Source organism: Hemitrygon akajei, chromosome 17 (genome assembly GCF_048418815.1).
Source record: "Hemitrygon akajei chromosome 17, sHemAka1.3, whole genome shotgun sequence".
In the NCBI taxonomy this organism is placed as follows: Eukaryota; Metazoa; Chordata; class Chondrichthyes; order Myliobatiformes; family Dasyatidae; genus Hemitrygon; species Hemitrygon akajei.
This window is the reverse complement of record NC_133140.1, coordinates 45,505,939-45,524,168: the sequence shown is the minus strand read 5'-3', so window position 1 is coordinate 45,524,168 and position 18,230 is coordinate 45,505,939. Positions and strand designations below refer to the sequence as shown.

At 40.3% G+C, this 18,230-nt stretch overlaps 1 protein-coding gene across 3 annotated transcripts in view; it reads left to right on the top strand.

Moving 5' to 3' along the window:
* nod2 (nucleotide-binding oligomerization domain containing 2) overlaps positions 1-12,590 on the top strand; it is a 55,191-nt gene extending 42,601 nt beyond the window's left edge. For all 3 annotated transcript variants that reach the window (XM_073070032.1, XM_073070034.1, XM_073070035.1), the window contains 2 exons: positions 4,677-4,760; positions 7,155-12,590. In XM_073070032.1, coding sequence (XP_072926133.1) covers positions 4,677-4,760; positions 7,155-7,227 — 157 coding nt within the window. In that variant the 3' untranslated portion in view covers positions 7,228-12,590. The remainder of the gene's footprint in view (positions 1-4,676; positions 4,761-7,154) is intronic.
* The last annotated feature ends 5,640 nt before the right edge of the window (positions 12,591-18,230 follow it).

Here is an 18,230-nt window from a genome sequence, read left to right as displayed (position 1 = left end):
ATCATTTCATGTGAATGATGATAAATGGAAGGAGTCAAACCATTCACTGAGTATACCCTATCCCTACCAGTCCCTGTAATGTGTAACACTTTTTATTGTTCATTTGATAAGGTCCCACATAGGAGATTGGTGGGTAAAATCAAAGCTCAGGGCATCGGGGGGAAGACATTGACATGGATAGAAAACTGGTTGGCAGATAGAAAGCAAAGGGTAGCAGTGAATGGGTGTTTCTCGGAATGGCAGGTGGTGACTAGTGGGGTGCCACAGGGCTCGGTATTGGGACCACAGCTGTTTACAATTTACGTCAACAATTTAGATAAAGGCATTGAGAATAACATCAGCAAATTTGCTGATGATACTAAGCTGGGTGGCAGTGTGACATGTGATGAAGATGTTAAGAGAATTCAGGGTGACTTGGCAGATGACTTGGCTGGGTGAGTGGGCAGATACTTGGCAGATGACGTTTAATGTGAATAAGTGTGAGGTTATCCACTTTGGGAGTAAGAACAGGAAGGCAGATTATTATCTGAACGGTGCAGAGTTAGGTAAGGGAGAAATACAAAGAGATCTAGGAGTCCTTGTTCATCAGTCACTGAAGGTGAATGAGCAAGTGCAGCAGGCAGTGAAGAAGGCTAATGGAATGTTGGCCTTTATTACAAAGGGAATTGAGTATAAGAGAAAGGAAATCCTCTTGCATTTGTACAGAGCCCTGGTGAGATCACACCTGGAGTATTGTGTACAGTTTTGGTCTCCAGGGTTAAGGAAGGACATCCTGGTTGTAGAGGAAGTGCAGTGTAGATTCACGAGGTTAATTCCTGGGATGTCTGGACTGTCTTACGCAGAGAGGTTAGAGAGACTGGGCTTGTACACGCTGGAATTAAGGAGATTGAGAGGGGATCTGTTTGAAACATATAAGATTATTAAGGGATTGGACAAGATAGAGGCAGGAAATATGTTCCAGATGCTGGGAGAGTCCAGTACCAGAGGGCATGGTTTGAGAATAAGGGGTAGGTCATTTAGGACAGAGTTAAGGAAAAACTACTTCTCCCAGAGAGTTGTGGGTGTCTGGAATGCACTGCCTCGGAAGGTAGTGGAGGCCAATTCTCTGGATGCTTTCAAGAAGGAGCTAGATAGGTATCTTATGGATAGGGGAATCAAGGGATATAGGGACAAGGCAGGAACCGGGTATTGATAGTAGATGATCAGCCATGATCTCAAAATGGCGGTGCTGGCTCGAAGGGCCGAATGGTCTACTTCTGCACCTATTGTCTATTGTCTATATCCTCTGTTTCCATGTGCCGTTTTTCTGCCCATCTCCGTAGACGATCAATATCATTCTTTCCCTTTTCAATGTCATCACGACTGCCAATTTTTATGTTATCTTCAAAGTTCTTAATCTTGCCCCTTAATTTCACATATCAAACAAATCACAAGAGTGCCAGCACCAGTCCCTGCGGGTCTTTGCTGTTCGCAAACTGAATCAACCCTTGACCATCATCTTATGCCTCCTGGTGTTTAAAAAGTGAATCCCTGTAAGTACGGTCTGATTTGGAAGAGGTGGTCCACAGAATGCAGGGTTTTATGAGGAAGGTGGCTGTAAAGTGATTGTCAATAGGAGCAACTCCACACTGGCATTTCATAGTTTACAATGGCATGGTTTGAAAGCTACATCAAGAGAAATCTACAGCAGTGAATGAGTAAGAATATGGTTGTATTCCTATGGGCTAAGTTTAACTTAATGTACAACATTTAAAGTAATTTGAACATTCATTTTAGTAGTGATTTAATTAAAATTAAGTGCTTATTTGATTAGTATTAAGCTAATTAATTAATTAGGGCAGGAGATGAGATGCTGTTGTAAAACAGGGGGGCTTGTGGATATCTTTGTTTGGGGTACCTACATCTGTGCAAAATGTCTGCATGTTGAGGAATTCGGCTAAGGAGTTGAACTCTGAACTGAAATAGGTTGTGAGACATCAGCAAGGGAGAAAGAAACCTTGCCTAGTTGACCTTGTTAACTGAAATGGTGTTGAAATTTGACCATTTGTCACTACTTTGGCTTCGGGATTAGTATTTAAGGTTTTAATCCATTTTATAAAAGATACTCCTAATCCATATTTTTCCAATACCTTAAATAAAAAATCCCATTCCAATCTATCAAATGCTTTTTCTGCATCTAAAGCAACTGCCACGCTCATTTCCTCCCTCTTTTGCGCTAAATAAATTATACTAAATAACCGTGTTACATTATCTGCCGATTGTCTATTTTTAATAAATCCTGTTTGATCCATATGTACCAATTTTGGTAAGCATTTAGATAATCTGTTAGATAAAATTTTTGCTATTATTTTATAATCAGTGTTTAATAAAGAAATAGGTCTATATGATGTTGGTTTTAAAAGATCTCTATCTTTTTTTGGCAAATTTGGGATTAGATATATAGGAGATTGTTTTGAAGGAGGTATATTAATGTCATTTGATCAATTAAAGAATAAATATAAAGTATCAAACCACTCTTTTTTGTTACTTTCAACTAAGGGCTTATTTAAGAGAAAAATTAGGTCAAACAATGTTATTGCTGATATCTAATGAAATAGAAACTTTAATTCAAAAAGGAAAGATTAAAAAATTTATCTCTTGCATGTATAATTTGATTCAAAAACAGGCAATTAAACAAGGAGTCCATAAGTCAAGACAAAAATGGGAAAGTGACTTGAATATTAAAACTGAAGAAAAAAATTGGTCAAGACTATGTCTTGAGAGTATGACAAATACAATAAATGTCCGATTAAGATTAGTGCAATATAATTTTTTACATCAGTTATATATTACACCACAAAAAATAAATAAATTAAACCCAAATTTATCTGATCAATGTTTCCGATGTAACCAAGAAATTGGTACTTTTTTACATTCTACTTGGTCTTGTTCTAAAATTCAACCTTTTTGGACAAATTTAAGAGTTTTATTGGAACAAATTATTGGAATACAACTTCCACATAATCCAATATTACTTTTACTAGGTGATATTGAAGGGATAAAACCGATACCCAAATTGAATAAATATCAGAAAGAATTTATAAAAATTGCATTGGCAGTAGCCAAAAAGGCTATTGCAGTTACTTGGAAATCAGATACATATTTAAGTATAGATCATTGGAAGAAAGAAATTTATGGCTGTATTCCACTTGAAAAAATTACTTATAATTTAAGAGATAAATATGAAACATTTTTGAAAATTTGGCGCCCTTATTTACAAAAGATAGGATTAAATATATAGGTGCTCCGAAGATGAAATAATTGGTTATTTGGGGAAAGAAATAAGTATATATACTAAAGTTATTATGAACTCCATGGAGCATGTGGGGATCTTCCAATATCCAGGCATTCTTTCTTTTTCTTTCTTTCTTCTTTTTTTTCTATAGGGATGTTAGGGGGGAGGGGTTAAGGGGAGGGGGGATGGGTAATATACATTTTTTTCATACACTTTTATTCTGTAATTTCTTGAAAACACAATAAAAAATCTTTTTATAAAAAAAAGTAAGGGAGAAAGTTACTAGGAACCTTAGCTTAAGGTAGCAGTGTCACCCCTTAGTACTTAAGAACTGCCTATGCAGTAAGTAAGGTGGGAATGGGAATTTAGGAGATGCAGTAGAATCGCAAAATATCCCTACATTTGTTCAGTAGATCTGGGGGAGAGCAATCAAACTGGCTGTGGCTCTGTGGTACAAGATGGGAGGGGGGAATGGAAAGAGATTATAATTAAGGGTTGAATAGCTGGTAGGAATTGATATTGTCATTTAAAATCACAAAGTTTAGACCTCAAGGCTAAATTATTTACCCATTGTCATAGCCAAGGATATCTCATCTAGACTGTAGAGGAATTTAAAGTTGAAGGAGCAGGATACAGTTGTCCTGTTCTTAATGACACAGGAAGGGTTAAGGAAAGGTTTCTGCTGACAGAGTTGGAGCAGAACTCTTAATGGTAATTTCTGCAACAGTACTTTAGCCAAGAACAAATATTGTTGGCGTCAGGGAGATGAATGCATGTTTCAAAGACTGTTGATACAAAATGTGTTTTGATTTGTGGGGTGACGAGAAAGAGTTGTACAGCTGGGACAGACTGTATCCAAGCTGAACAACATGTTGGGACCAGAGGACCAGCAAATCAAGAGTGAACCAGCAAACACTCCAATTAAGAAAGAATTTTATTACAGCAGATAAATCTTTTAATATAATATAAAAATGTGAAAAAGGTAAAAGGATGGCACGGTGTATAGCTATAAAGATGTTGTCTCAAAGCTCCAGTTCAGTCCTGACTTCCACTGCTCTCTGTGTGGAGTTTGCATTTCCTTCCCATGATGGTGTAGGTTTCCTCTGGGTGTTTCCTTTTCCCCCTACATCCCAGAGTGTGCGGTTTGTTATATTAACTGACCAAGGTAATTTGCTACTAGTGTTTAAAGGAGTTGTGAAATCTATATCCAATCGCAGCAATGGTAATTATTCAACTTCAGGTACAATTCCATTCACTCTGATATTATTCTGCGTTAAACAGTAAACTTTGTATGAATTATTTGGGTGAATAATGTCGGGAGGTACTTGAGTTGCAAGGTTAACTTCATTGCATATGAAGAGAATGCCTATTGCTATGACTTCTTATTTCATCCTCTCTACAGGTTGTCTAATAATAAGATAACAAAAAAGGGAATAGAATTTATTATTACTGCTCTAAAGCACAATACTACCATTACATCAATTTGGTAAGTCTTTAATATGCAGTCTCTTCTTGTCACTTATAAAGCTGTCCTTGGGCTGATCATCTTGGTTCATAGTTTCCCTGTGTATCGTAATATTAAAATCCAGGCAGCCCAGTCAGATACACCTCCTGTGCTCCTTGTTGTGGGTTTCCACCATGCATCCCCTCTGGCCAATGTCTGCATTCACAGGGAATCCTGTAAACACCAGCCGCCTGGAGTCCCAGGGCATCTTTGACCTGCATAAACTGATTTGAGCTTCCTTACGGGTTTGTATTAATCCAGTATTTCTTCAGGATCTCGGCAATCCTTCTGGAAACCATGGAAATATAGGGAAGACAGGGAGTACTGATGGATTCATCCTCATTCTTAGGTTTCCTGTTTTTTTTTCCCTGTCAGTCCTTTTAAGGGCCTGGTTGATTTCCTTCTCATTGTGACCATTCTGTAGGAATGTTATGCGTAATTGTCTTATTTCCTCATGGAGATTCTCCAGGTCCAAAATAGTATTTGCACGTTTAATCAAAGTGGAAAGAACCATTCAATGTTGGGAGGCATGATGGTGACTCAAATAAATATGATCTTGCACATGTTGGCTATCAAATAAACTTAGTTATATTATTCTGTTTATTAAAGCAGGCAATCAAATTACAAATGACTGGTGAGAAATTAAGATACCCATTATTCAAATCAGCATGTTTTAAATGTGATTCATTGATTACTACAAAACATATAGATCTCCTTCCTCAATCACACTTTATTTACTAGTGCACAAAGCAAACAGCTGTCTCCTCTCACCACACTGCTCTGAAGTTTGAACAAAGAAATACCATTTTTATACAGAAATCGACCCATTGTACATGTAGCCCCCTGGCTAGCCTCAGGCTCGCTCAGTTCACTTCTGACTAGGGGGAGCAGCCTTCGGCCCCGCCAAACTGGATAATCAGCTTGTGTGGATGCTGTGTGATGTCCCCACCTCGCCAAATAACAGACAGTACACCGTATGCGATTAAATGATTACACTTTATAGATCTTACTAGAACTAAGTGATTAATAACGATACAGTATATATGAAGGAAAAGAAAATAAAGAAAAGGTGCCAAAACTTATCAAAGTCCAAACCACTTTGTGCACAACCATTGGAGCTCAATTAACAAAGTCTTCTGGCCACCATTCGATCCCCTCAGACCTCCTCGACTCGTAGCTCAGGACCACCCGAAGTGATCAACCACGCACCCCCGGCACGTCTGTCTTCGTCTCCTCTCCACGCTGAAAATCGTGGCCTCGGACCCCCCGCTCGGGGTCCGTTCCGTCGCCCAGTTTACAGCATCGCGTCCTCTGTCTCTCAACCCCTAGCGCCGACTCTCCAACTCCCCATCAACAATAGTTTACAGACCCAGACGAGAGAATAACATTAATCCCAATTGATTAACAAATGAATACAATCTCCGTTATCAGCAACTCTAAACCCAAATAAACTGCGAGAGAAAGCACTTAACATAACAAAGAAGCATTCCTACTTTTAACAAAACAAAGAAGCCATTTTGATTAACATACGCAGTAACAAAGAAAAAGAAGAAATCCCCTTACACCAATAAGTAACCCCGTTACATATATAAATAATGATCCAAAAGAAATTCTGTGCACTTCTGAAACACATCATTTGCATATATAAGTGCCAATCATAATACTATTTCAGGTATTAATACCTAACTAATTCTATGTGCTAAAGAATTAGTAAAATAACTGTCCAATAGTAAGCGTTGCCTTAGAATCCTTTGTTTGCATTTTTATCTTGTTTTGGTGTGCTTGTTGACCTTGGTTTCCCAGGCTTTGAACAGAAAGGCGGTAAAAGGGCTAGGCTTTCAAGGTCCATGTTTGGCCTAAGTGACTGCACCAGGTCTGCACAGTGTCTCTGTCAGCTTATCCTATTGATTTGTTGTCTGCGGAGCGAGGCTTTACAAAGTGCCTGCACTCTGTTCAGATGGCACACATTTTAACCCGTGCTGCAAATTCCACACTGCATATTTGGTGCTTTAGTCAACTTTTCCCACACCCAGGAATGGAATACATTGGCCATTACTTCTGGGAAAACCTTGGCTGATTATGTTTGATTTCCCCTTTTTTAAAGATTGGCTTTCTTTGCAATGAACACACTGGTAAAATGAACTTTCAATACTCTCTTGTCACATACTCTAGGATTACAAATGTCCACGGAAAGATGTTGAAATACGAATTAAGCTTTCAAAAAAGCAGGGTAAAGGAGCACTCTCTGAAACAGCTGTTGTACACTTTACTGTGCCACATTCTAATCACAGCACAATTTTTGTATATTCCAAGCTAGTTATTATACAGAAATTATTAGCATGAAATGTATTGAATCATTTTATTTTTGGTTTTCAGGTTAGGAAGAAGTCAAATGACTGATGAGGAGATTGAGGAGATGACCAGTGCAGAAAGGAGACTGACATTTTGATCGAAAATGTTGTCTATATATCACTGATCTCACAAACAACTGTATTGTCCCACTTAAATAGAAATCTCTGAGGTCTCTGTCAGTCAGGATCAACCATGGATGCTACGTTCCAGCTGTCTAGATACGCGAGCCAGGGCAGTACAATATGGAGAGCAAGTTGTTGCCCATGTAGCAAGCTCCTCCCTTCCCAGGCATCTGGTGAATCTAAAGGAATGGCAGAGACTGATACAGTTTGGCACCTGCAGCATTGCAGGAGTTGCCAGTTAGCATTGAACTCAATGTAGGACTGCCTTAGGGACTCTGCTTTGGATTTTTTTCCCTCAGGATTTACTCCCAAAGCCTTCCCCGTCAGTAAGTATAGCTGTAAGGCAGCAGAGGTTTGAGATCAGAGTTTTCTTCTCCTAGATGAGCTGCCAACCATGGCTGACGAGCCCCATCTGCATGAAGTGATTGGTTTTAAGGTGCCAGTAGCCCACCCTTGCCACTTCTCCTGTCAGCAGAAATGGTTCTGCCTGGCTTGGTAGCCAAGTCATAAGTGTGGCATCTTCAACCCTCCTCCTCCTCCTGGATACCCCGCTCTGGTCTTCTGCCTGATCTGGGCCTTTTCATTGACAATTCCTGACAGGACATTAACCGCCTAGACTTTAACACTCCTCTCTCCTATTCCAACCTCACTCCTTCCGAATGCTCGGCTCTCCACTCCCTCAACACTAATCCTAACTTCACCATCAAACCTGCAGACGGAGGTGCTGTAGTAGTCTGGCGAACTGACCTCTATATTGCTGAGGCCCAGTGACAACTCTCAGACAGCTCCTCTTACTTGCCCCTCGAACAGGACTTCACTAAGAAACACCAGGCCATTGTCTCCCACACCATCACCAACCTTATTGGCTCTGAGGATCTCCCATCTACTGCCACCAACCTCATAGTTCCCACACCCTGCACCTCCTGTTGCTACCTCCTACCCAAAATCCACAAACCTGCCTGTCCAGTTAGACCCATTGTTTCAGCTTGCTCCTGCCCCACTGAACTCATATCTGCACACCTTGACTTTGTTTTAGCCACACTGGTTCAGTCCCTTCCCACCTACATCTGCAACACTTCACATGCTCTTGAACTTTTCAGGATTTCAGGTTCCCTGGACCCCATCATCTTATTTTTCCTATGGATGTCCAGTCCCTATACACCTCCATCCCTCACCAGGAGGGCCTCAAAGCTCCCCGTTTCTTTCTGAACACCAGACCCAACCAGTTCCCCTCCACCATCACTCTCCTCCATCTAGTGGAACTTGTCCTCACTCTAAATAATATCTCCTTTGGTTCCTCCCACTTCCTTCAAACAAAGTGGGTAGCCATGGGCACTCACATGGGTCCCAACTATCCCTGCCTGTTTGTTGGCTACGTGGAACAGTCTATGTTCTAAGCCTTCACTGGTGACCATCCTGCACTTTTCCTACACTACATCGACAACTGCACTGGTGCTGCTTCCTACAGCCATGCTGAACTTGTCGATTTCATCCACTTTGCCTCCAACTTCCACCTGGCCCACAAATTCACCTGGTCCATTTTGGACACTTCCCTTCCCTTTCTCAGTCTCACTGTCTCCATCTCCAGAGACAGCTTATCCACTGATGTGTATTATAAACCAACGGACTCTCACAGCTACCTGGACTATACCTCGTCCCACCCTGCTACTTGTAAAAACACTATCCCCGCCTCTCAATTCCTCTGTCTCCGCTGCATCTGCTCTCAGGATGAGGCCAGATGTCCTCCTTTTTCAAAGAAAGGGGCTTCCCTTCCTCCACCATCAATGCTGCCCTCAACCGCATCTCTTCCATTTCACACGTCTGCTCTTATTCTATTCTCCCGCCATCCTACCAGAGATAGGGTTCCTCTTGCCCTCACCTACCACCCCACCAGCCTCTGCGTTCAGCACATAATTCTCTGAAACTTGTCCATTCGTCCCTCCCCACTGATCTCCCTCCTGGCACTTATCTTTGCAAGCAGAACAAGTGCTTCATCTGACCTTACACCTCCTCCCTCACTACCATTCAGGGTCCCAAACAGTCCTTCCAGGTGAGGCGACACTTCACCTGTGAATCTGTTGGGGTCATATACTGTGTTCGGTGCTCCTGGTGTGGCCTCTTGTATATCAGGGAGACCCGACATAGATTGGGAGACCGCTTTGCTGAGCATCTATGTTCCATCCGCCAAAACAAGCAGGATCTCCCAGTGGCCACCCATTCCCATTCTGATATGTCCATCCATGACCAACTCCATCAGGATAAGGCCACAGTTGGGTTAGAGGAACAAGACCTTGTATTCTGTTTGGGCAGCTCCAACCTGATGGCATGAACATTGATTTCTCAAACTTCCAGTAATGCCTCCCTTCGCCCCTTCATAGTTACCAATCCCCTTTCCTCTCTCCTGTTATCCCCTTACCCGCCCATCGCCTCCCTCTGGTGCTCCCCCCTCCTCTCTCTTTCACCAATCAACTTCCTAGCTCTTTGCTTCATTCCTCCCCCTCCAAATTTCACCTATCACCTGCTGTTTCTCGCTCCCCTCCCCACACCTTTCAAATCTACTCCTCAGCTTTTTTCTCCAGTCCTGCCAAAGGGTTTCAGCCTGAAACGTCGACTGTACTTTTTTCCATAGATGCTGAGTTCCTCTAGTACTTTGTGTGTTGCTTGGATTTCCAGCATTGGCGAATTTTCTGTTGTTAAGGGCTTGGTTGTCAGAGGCTATTTGAGGAGCATTGGGAGCATCTAATAGGTAGTGTGAGCTTATCCCCATTACCAGCCTTGGCTATAACAACCTTAAGGAACCAATTATAGATGTGAGGGTGTCTTATTTATGGATCTAATTACTTTACTCAGCTGGGTGGAAAGGAGATGCGTCTCTACTAAAAGAGGCGTATGTGAGGCACTATTTCCTTCTGCCAGCCTACAGATCATCCTTGGGCAAGGTGTAGCATCTGCTTAGCCCACCCCCATCCCGATCAGGGTCATGTGAAGCCATGAGAGCAGCAGGTGGATGGTCACATGAGCAGCTGGTATATATCAAAAGTCCTGGTTATGTGACCACTGTCGTCAGGCAGACAATATCTGAAAAGTATTCATAATGGCTGGGATAATCTGTCTTGTAAAGACACTGGCTCAAAGAAGGCAATGGCAAACCACTTGTGTAGAAAAATTTACCAAGAATAATCATGGTCATGGATAAGACCATGCATGATTGCCCAGGTCATTTGACACAGCACACAATGATGATGAATTACTTTACTGAACATGTTTTACTTTATCCATCAGCTGAATACCTCACTTATTGTGATGTGTATATGATTAAGAGTGGTTTCCATTTTCAGCATTACTGATTTCTGACGGCCATTGTCATCCACTATATTAGTAAGAAAACCTTTTTTATGTCTATCTTTTCATTGTCCATTGTTCCAGGAAGGTTTCTACAAAAATCATATTCTTGGTACATTCATTTCAAACATAGCTGTTTGCATTGTAAACGTTTAAAGGATTGCCTGCAACAGTAGAATTTTATTTTATTTCAATGCAATGTATAATCTTCTGGACTGCTCTATCCTTTTCTCTAATTTCATCATCTGTGGAACAAACTAGTTTTATGATAAATGCAGGAGACCCCATCAAGGACAGCAACAAATGCACCAACAATGTACTATCAGCTAGGTGAATACATGCTAAATAGTGTGGCTTAGAGCTAACCATCCTCAGAACTATTTTACCAGAAAAAGCTTCCTAATCTAATCCAAAGTCAGGCAAAGTTGCTGTCTTCTATATTGTGTTGGTATTGAGTATATATTGTGCTAAATTCATCAAGTGTGTCAAGAGTATAAGAGGAATGATGATTCCAGGCACTGGAAGGACTTAATTCAATGTACATTTCAATGGCAATGTTCCTGTCTTCTGCCCAGACCCACATAGATTTATGTGTTCCTGTGTTAATGTTGAGATAGCCTTGGGGCTCAGAGAAAATTAAAGTAAAAGTGAGGCTAGATCCTTTGGAAACTGATCAGACCATTATTTGTCCACTTCACTGTCAGGTTGTAATGATGGAGTGGGTACAGTGAATAATGACAAAAGAAGTGTATTCTATAAATGTAAATTTTATGGATTAAGTATACCAGCTTAAAACTTAAAAGTTCAGCCGTATCTAATTATAAATGTTGGTGAGGCATTACCTTGCCACATGTTGAGAGTGGTTCTGTGAATATTCATGTGAACACGAAAGACACAGCTTGCAACCACCTCCAGCCAGTGCACTGATTAGAATACAGTACATGTTAGGGACCTGATAACGTTTTGTTTTTTAAGGTTGAAAGCTTCTATTCTGATGCTAATGTCCATTTAGCCAAACGTATTAGTGCATCAATATCAACATTAATATTTCATTCCCAAACATTCCATCAACAATAAGTTTGGAAGGTTACACAGGGCTCAATCCCTTAGTTTCCTATCGAATCCTCAATAGAATTCCTCCGTAGAGTATTTGTAATAGATGCTCTAAATTATGTGTGTCCCTCTTCAGGTAGTCTTCAGCACTGGAATACTGGGAAAACAAAACATGTCTTCACAGGGTTTATGATCTTCCCACTGCACTATATAATTGTCTCAGTTTGTGTTTCTGAGAACAAGGCAGGGAACACAGACCATTGTGTCACACAGCTGTTCAAGATGAATACCAAGGAACTGAACTCTGCCATGACTTGGACACCAACTGCTGTGGAGCACTTTGGAACAGCTTTGAAAGCCAATATCACTGAACAAAAATAAGTTAGCTAGTCCTTCAAATTTGTACTGATATTTTACCATATCTGAATGTCTTTTTTTCAAGCATTCACATAACTTTCATCCGAACTAACTTGGAAAATTTTAAAAATGATTTGTAGCCGTGGCTTCCGGAAGAAAGGAAGTACGCTGTTGGCAATACTTGTAATTTCTTCTGAAGAGACTTTTGATTGCTTCTGATGAGAAAAATGGAGGTGCAGAATGGTTGGTAATTGAAAGCAGGATGTTGCTAAAACACTTAATTGAATGGAGGTAAATTATGACCTACAATTCCTGGCTGTTCTGGTACAGTAATATCAGCCTTCCTTTTGGCACTATTTCCACAGACGTAATGTGGGAGATGTAAGGATTAAAAGAGGTGCTCTATTCTAAGAAGTGCGCGTTGTGTTGTTTCAGTAATATTTGAGGAATTTTATGTTTGTGTATGTTATTTATATATTTTTTTATTATGTTTCCTTGTTTAAATAATTCATTACAGGTTGTATATATAAATATGTGCATTGCTACCATGTGATACATGTGTGCTTCACTTAAAGTAAACACTGATGTAGACTCCGATTTCAGACTTCTGTATCTTCCTTTGAATTAGTTTAATGTTTTGGAGTTACATAACATAACATTAGCGATGGGGATGGGATTTTTAAAATGAACCCAAGACAGCTATCAACCTGTTGAAGTGCAAAGACACACTTAAACTTAAAAAAAATGCAGCAAGAGGAACAGAGAGTAAAAGAAATGCACTCCAACGTGTACAGAGATGGTCAAGTTTTAAAAAAGGTAGTGCTGCACGTGATCTGTTGGGAAGACACAAATGAGTGTTAAAACAAAATGTTAGAAAACAGAAGCATTCACGGGTTCATAAAGAGTGAGTACTGGGTGATGATTATCATTAAACAAGTGTGGAAGTGGCTGGTTATATTGGAAAGAAGCACAAGTTTGATTACACAACAGATAACTGAGAAAGTTCAACAGTATATTAAATAAATGAAATAGCCAATAAGAACTGGTACCAATTTTGCTGAGCACATTGGGATTAAAGGCATACAGTTTGCTTCAAAGTTTAACTGCTCCAACCAAATAAACAGAAGTGTGTTTTGCTGATATTGTGAAAGTAATGCAGGAACAGTTAGAACTGAAGATATTGTTGAATGCAGTGGAATCAAAAAGAAGGGGTGTCCATTTCAGTGGATGTGGCTGAATTAAGGAGATTGTATGAGCATTGTCAGTTTGGTAATAAACTTAATGATGCACTGAGAGATCACTTAGTTTGTGGAAGCTTCCAGGAAAACATTCAAAAACAGCTCCTAACTGAAGCACAGCTTATATTTAAAAGAGCAGTTGAAGTTGCTGTTTCAATGGAAACATCAGACCGAGACACAATTGAGCTGCAGTCAGGGATGAAAGTGACTGTGAACAAAATAACAAAGTCTAAACAGAAACCAGCCTGGACAAACAAATTGTGTTTCCATTGTGGCAGGAGCTCACATACACCAAGTAAGTGCAGTTTAAAGGTGAAACTTGCAGCAAATGTAACAAAGTAGGACACATACAAAGAGGAGTCAGACAGATGAAAATAGATGGACTGTACGGGAAGAGAAAAAGATAGATCTAGCTGCAGTTTCAAAAAAGAGCACTAACGTGCATGAAAAATCTGATAACGATGACTGGTGTAGGACTGGGTATAACATGAAAGTTAACAATAGACAAGTAATATGGCTTGCACCAGAATAGAATGGCAAGTTAATTAAAATAGAATTAGACACTGGTTTGGTCTTTAAGTGTTTCCACAAAATAAGTGTGAGAGGCATTTCAAAGATATGAAGCCTGCAGATATCCAACAAAGAACTTACACTCTGGGAAAATTAACCACTGTGGGAATTACAGTGAAATATAACAACCAACAATCCACATTGTAAAACCATGAGGATCAGCTTTATGGAGACATGATTAGCTGAAACAATTACAACTTGATTGGAGATCCATCCACCATTGCATGCCATATACCCTCCAATAAAGCCAACTGAAAATGAATTAAAAAGGTATTGGATGATGCCACAGCTGTCTCCATGCTTTACAACATGAACTGTTGCCCAACAGAGGATAAACAGATATTGATGCCGACATCTTTGCCTCTGGTTGGAAAGCATATTGGACCAAGGAAAGAGCATGCTTCTCAGAGGAAGCATGAAGGTGACAAAAGCAGTGGTCCAACTACAACATGCAACAGTAGGCAATAAATCTGAGAAAGCTGATCAGATCATAAGAGGACCAATAGAAGGATTAATTAGAGAATGCTCTAGTGAACTAAATGCACATTCCCAAGATCAAGATGCACAGCCTAGAAGAAAAAGGAAGGAGAAGAAATGTGTTCAAATCTGTCGTCAGAACTTCTTGCAGTGTCTGTGTTTTACAACCACCACTGAAGAGGCCCCAGATCCTCAGATTGTTTTCACAAGTCCCACCTGCCTCGCAGAATGATACCCCTTATCAGGAAAGATGTTGTCACATAAGAGTAAAAAATCCTCCACAATGATTAAATCTTTAGGCCTGAATGGGACAATTTAAAAATTTACTCTGCTGTGGGTGTCTGCATGCAGTAGTTGTAGTATATGGTATATTGGGAGTATAGTGAGATGAGTTCTGTATTGAGTTGGAGTTTATAGCTAAGCAAGAAGGAGTGTTTAATATTACAATAATATTTGAGTTAGCCTGTGTATGTATTGTTTGATTACATATTCTTGCTCATTTAAATAATTCATTACAGGTTATATGTTTAATATGCTAATTACATACATATACTACCACATAATATGTGCATGCCTCTCTTAAACTAAACATGAAGATAGACTCACATTTTGGACTCGAGCCTTCTTTTGAATTAGTTTTGAATTACGTTTTGATGTTACAAAATGTAACTGTGTGTCCAGATGCATAAAGCATGGTTTCAGGTTACCAATAGTTTACTTAATATTGGTCAGGATAGTTAAATAGATTTTGGTCATGCAATACCCTATTGTTGTCCATAGCTTCCACTGATGTGTAAAGGTTAATATTGATCTTCCTGAATTCACGTTTCTCCCTCTTTGCCTGGCTTAGATCGTTGCTATTAAGTGTATTACTTCATATTGCCTTGAACTTGACTTTTCATTAAACCTTCATCTGAACTTGAATGAACTTCCATTTGGAGTTTGTGGTTTTGTCAAATTAGCTTTCCATTGATCTTTCCTAGCTAAAATCTTTAAATCTGATTTGCCTTTCTTTCCTCTGTTATAAGTACATCCAGCTTTCTACGTCTTGCACTGTAATTATGTGGTCCATCGTCCAAATTATTTTCCATCTCCTCGTTTGCTTGGATGTACATGATTTGTGGATCACTGGTGGCTCTATGTTCCAGTGATAGAGGACTGAGCCCCTGGTAGGACTAAAACAATCTTGTCCTGAGATCTTTCAATTCTTGAATTATTATAGAATTTCCACATTAAAGAGAAAAAGGAACTCAAATTCTAATGAATCTGATATCTTTTTTCTCAAACTTCTGTTTCATTTGAAGCAAAAACACCACCAATACTAGGAATACACACTGTTGTTCACTGTGTATGTATCACTGCCTCAGAAATTTAGTTGGAAGAGCTTAATTGAAAGAAGAGCTGGTAAATGCACAAAGGTGCCAAATGCCTCGCTCACATTCTCAACCTTTCACTGCTATGGTCAGAGTTCCCACCAGTGTCTAAGAAGAATAGTGTGAGCTGCCTTAATGGCTATTGTCTCGTAGCACTCGCATCTACGGTGATGAGAAGCTTTGAGAGGTTGGTCACAGCTAGAGTCCATTCCTGCCTCAGCAAGGACCTGGACCCACTGCAATTTGCCTATCACCACAATAGGTCTACAGGAAACACAATCTCAATGGCTCTCCACACGGCCTTAGGTCACCTGGACAATGGAAAAAACACCTATGTCAAGACACTGTTCGTTGACTATAGCTCAGAGTTTAATACCATCATTTCCACAGTCTTGATCAATAATCTACAGAATCTGGGCTTCTGTACCTCCTTCTACAATTGGATCCTCAACTTCCTAACTGGAAGACCACAATTTGTGCAGATTGACAGCAATATTTTCTCCTCGCCCATGATTGACACTGGTGCATCTCAGGGGTGTGTGCTTAGTCCACCGTTCTAGTTCCCCTATACCCATGGCTGTCTGACTAGGTATAGGTCAAATATCATCTATAAATTTGCTGATGATACAACCATTGTTGGTAGAATCTCAGATGGAGAAGCGAGGGCGTACAGGAGTGAGATATACCAGCAAGTTGAGCGGTGTCGCAGCAGCAACCTTGCACTCAAAGTCAGTAAGATGCAAGAGCCAATTGTGGACTTCAGAAGGGTAAGATGAGGGAACATGAACCAATCCTCATAGAGGGATCAGAAATGGAGAAAGTGAGCAGTTTCAAGTTCCTGGGTGTCAAGATCTCTGAGAATCTCACCTGGTCCCAACATATCGATGCAGCTATAAATAAGACAAGACAGCGGCTATATTTCATTAGGAGTTTGAAGAAATTTGACTCTCACCCAAAAGACTCAAAAAACTCTGGACGGCATTCTGACAGACTGCATCGCTGTCTGGCATTGGGGCCTACTGCACAGGACTGACAGAAGTTACAGGAAGTTGTAAAATTAGTCATCTACATCTTGGTTACTAGCCTGCGAAGTATCCAAGACATCTTCAAAGAGTGGTGCCTCAGAAAGGTGGCATCCAATATTAAGGGCCACCATCACCCAGGAACATGCCCTCGTCTCACTGTTACCATCAGGAAGGAGGTACAGAAGCCTGAAGACACACACTCAGCAATTCAGGAACAGCTTCTTCCCCTCTGCCATCCAATTCCTAAATAGACATTGAACCCATGAACACCACCTCATTTTTAAAAAAATTTTTGCACTATATTTAATCTAACTATTTAATATGCATATATAGTTGCTGTTATTTATTTATATATTTATTATTTTCTTCTATATTATCATGTATTGCATTGTACTGCTGCTGTTGAGTTAATAAACTTCATGACACAAGCTGGTGATAATAAACCCGATTCTGATTCTGATTCAGATCCAGAAATGCCTGCCTCTGTAGTGTATCAAACTGGCATCTATGAACTTTAAAATGAACATTAATAAGCAGGGAACCAACAACAACAACCTGGATTTATACAATATTATTAGATACATACATAGATACTTTATTGATCCCAAAGGAAGTTACAGTGTCACAGTATCATCACAAGTGCACAGATATACAAATATTAGAAGAGAAGTAAGAAAGAATAAAAAATAAGTTACCACCAAGAGTCTAACAGGAGGGGATCATCACTTCCCCATTAATAGGTTGACTCATTATAGAGCCTACTGGCCAAGGGTAAGAATAACCTCATATGGCACTCTTTGGAGAAGCACAGTTGTCTTAGTCTATTATTAAAAGTGCTCCTCTGTTCAGCCAAGTTAGCATGCAGAGGGTGAGAAACATTGTCCAGAAATGCCAGGATTTTCCGTAGGGACCTTTGTTCTATTACAGCCTCCAGTGGGTCCAGTTTGACTCCTATAACAGAGCCAGCCTTTCTAATCAGTTTATTGAGCCTGTTGGCATCACCCATGTTAATGCCGTTGCCCCAGCACACCACTGCATAGAAGATTGTACTGGCGACAACAGACTAGTAGAACAAGCGAAGGAGAGGCCTCCGTACTCCAAAGGACTAAAGGTAGAGGTGACTCTGTGTTGGTGCTCCACTCAAATCTCTCATCCATTTCAACCCCAGGTACTTGTAGGCCCTCACCATATCCACGTCCTCTCCACCAATAGTAACAGGGAGTAGTGCAGACTTAGTCTTCCTAAAGTCCATCACCATCTCTTTTGTCTTACTGACATTGAGTTGCAGACGATTCAGCTTGCACCATTTGACAAAGTCCTCCACCAGGGCTGTGTATTCATCCTCCCATCCTCCCTTTATACACCCAACTATTGAGTCATCAGAGTATTCCTGCAGATGACATGACTCAGTGTGGTATCTAAAGTCTGAAGTGTACAGGGTAAGTAGGAAGGAAAGAAGCCAGTACATTCCCCTGTGGGGCCCCAGTGCTGCTTATAGCCGTGTCTGACAGACAGCTCTGTAGCCACACAAACTGTAGTCTGC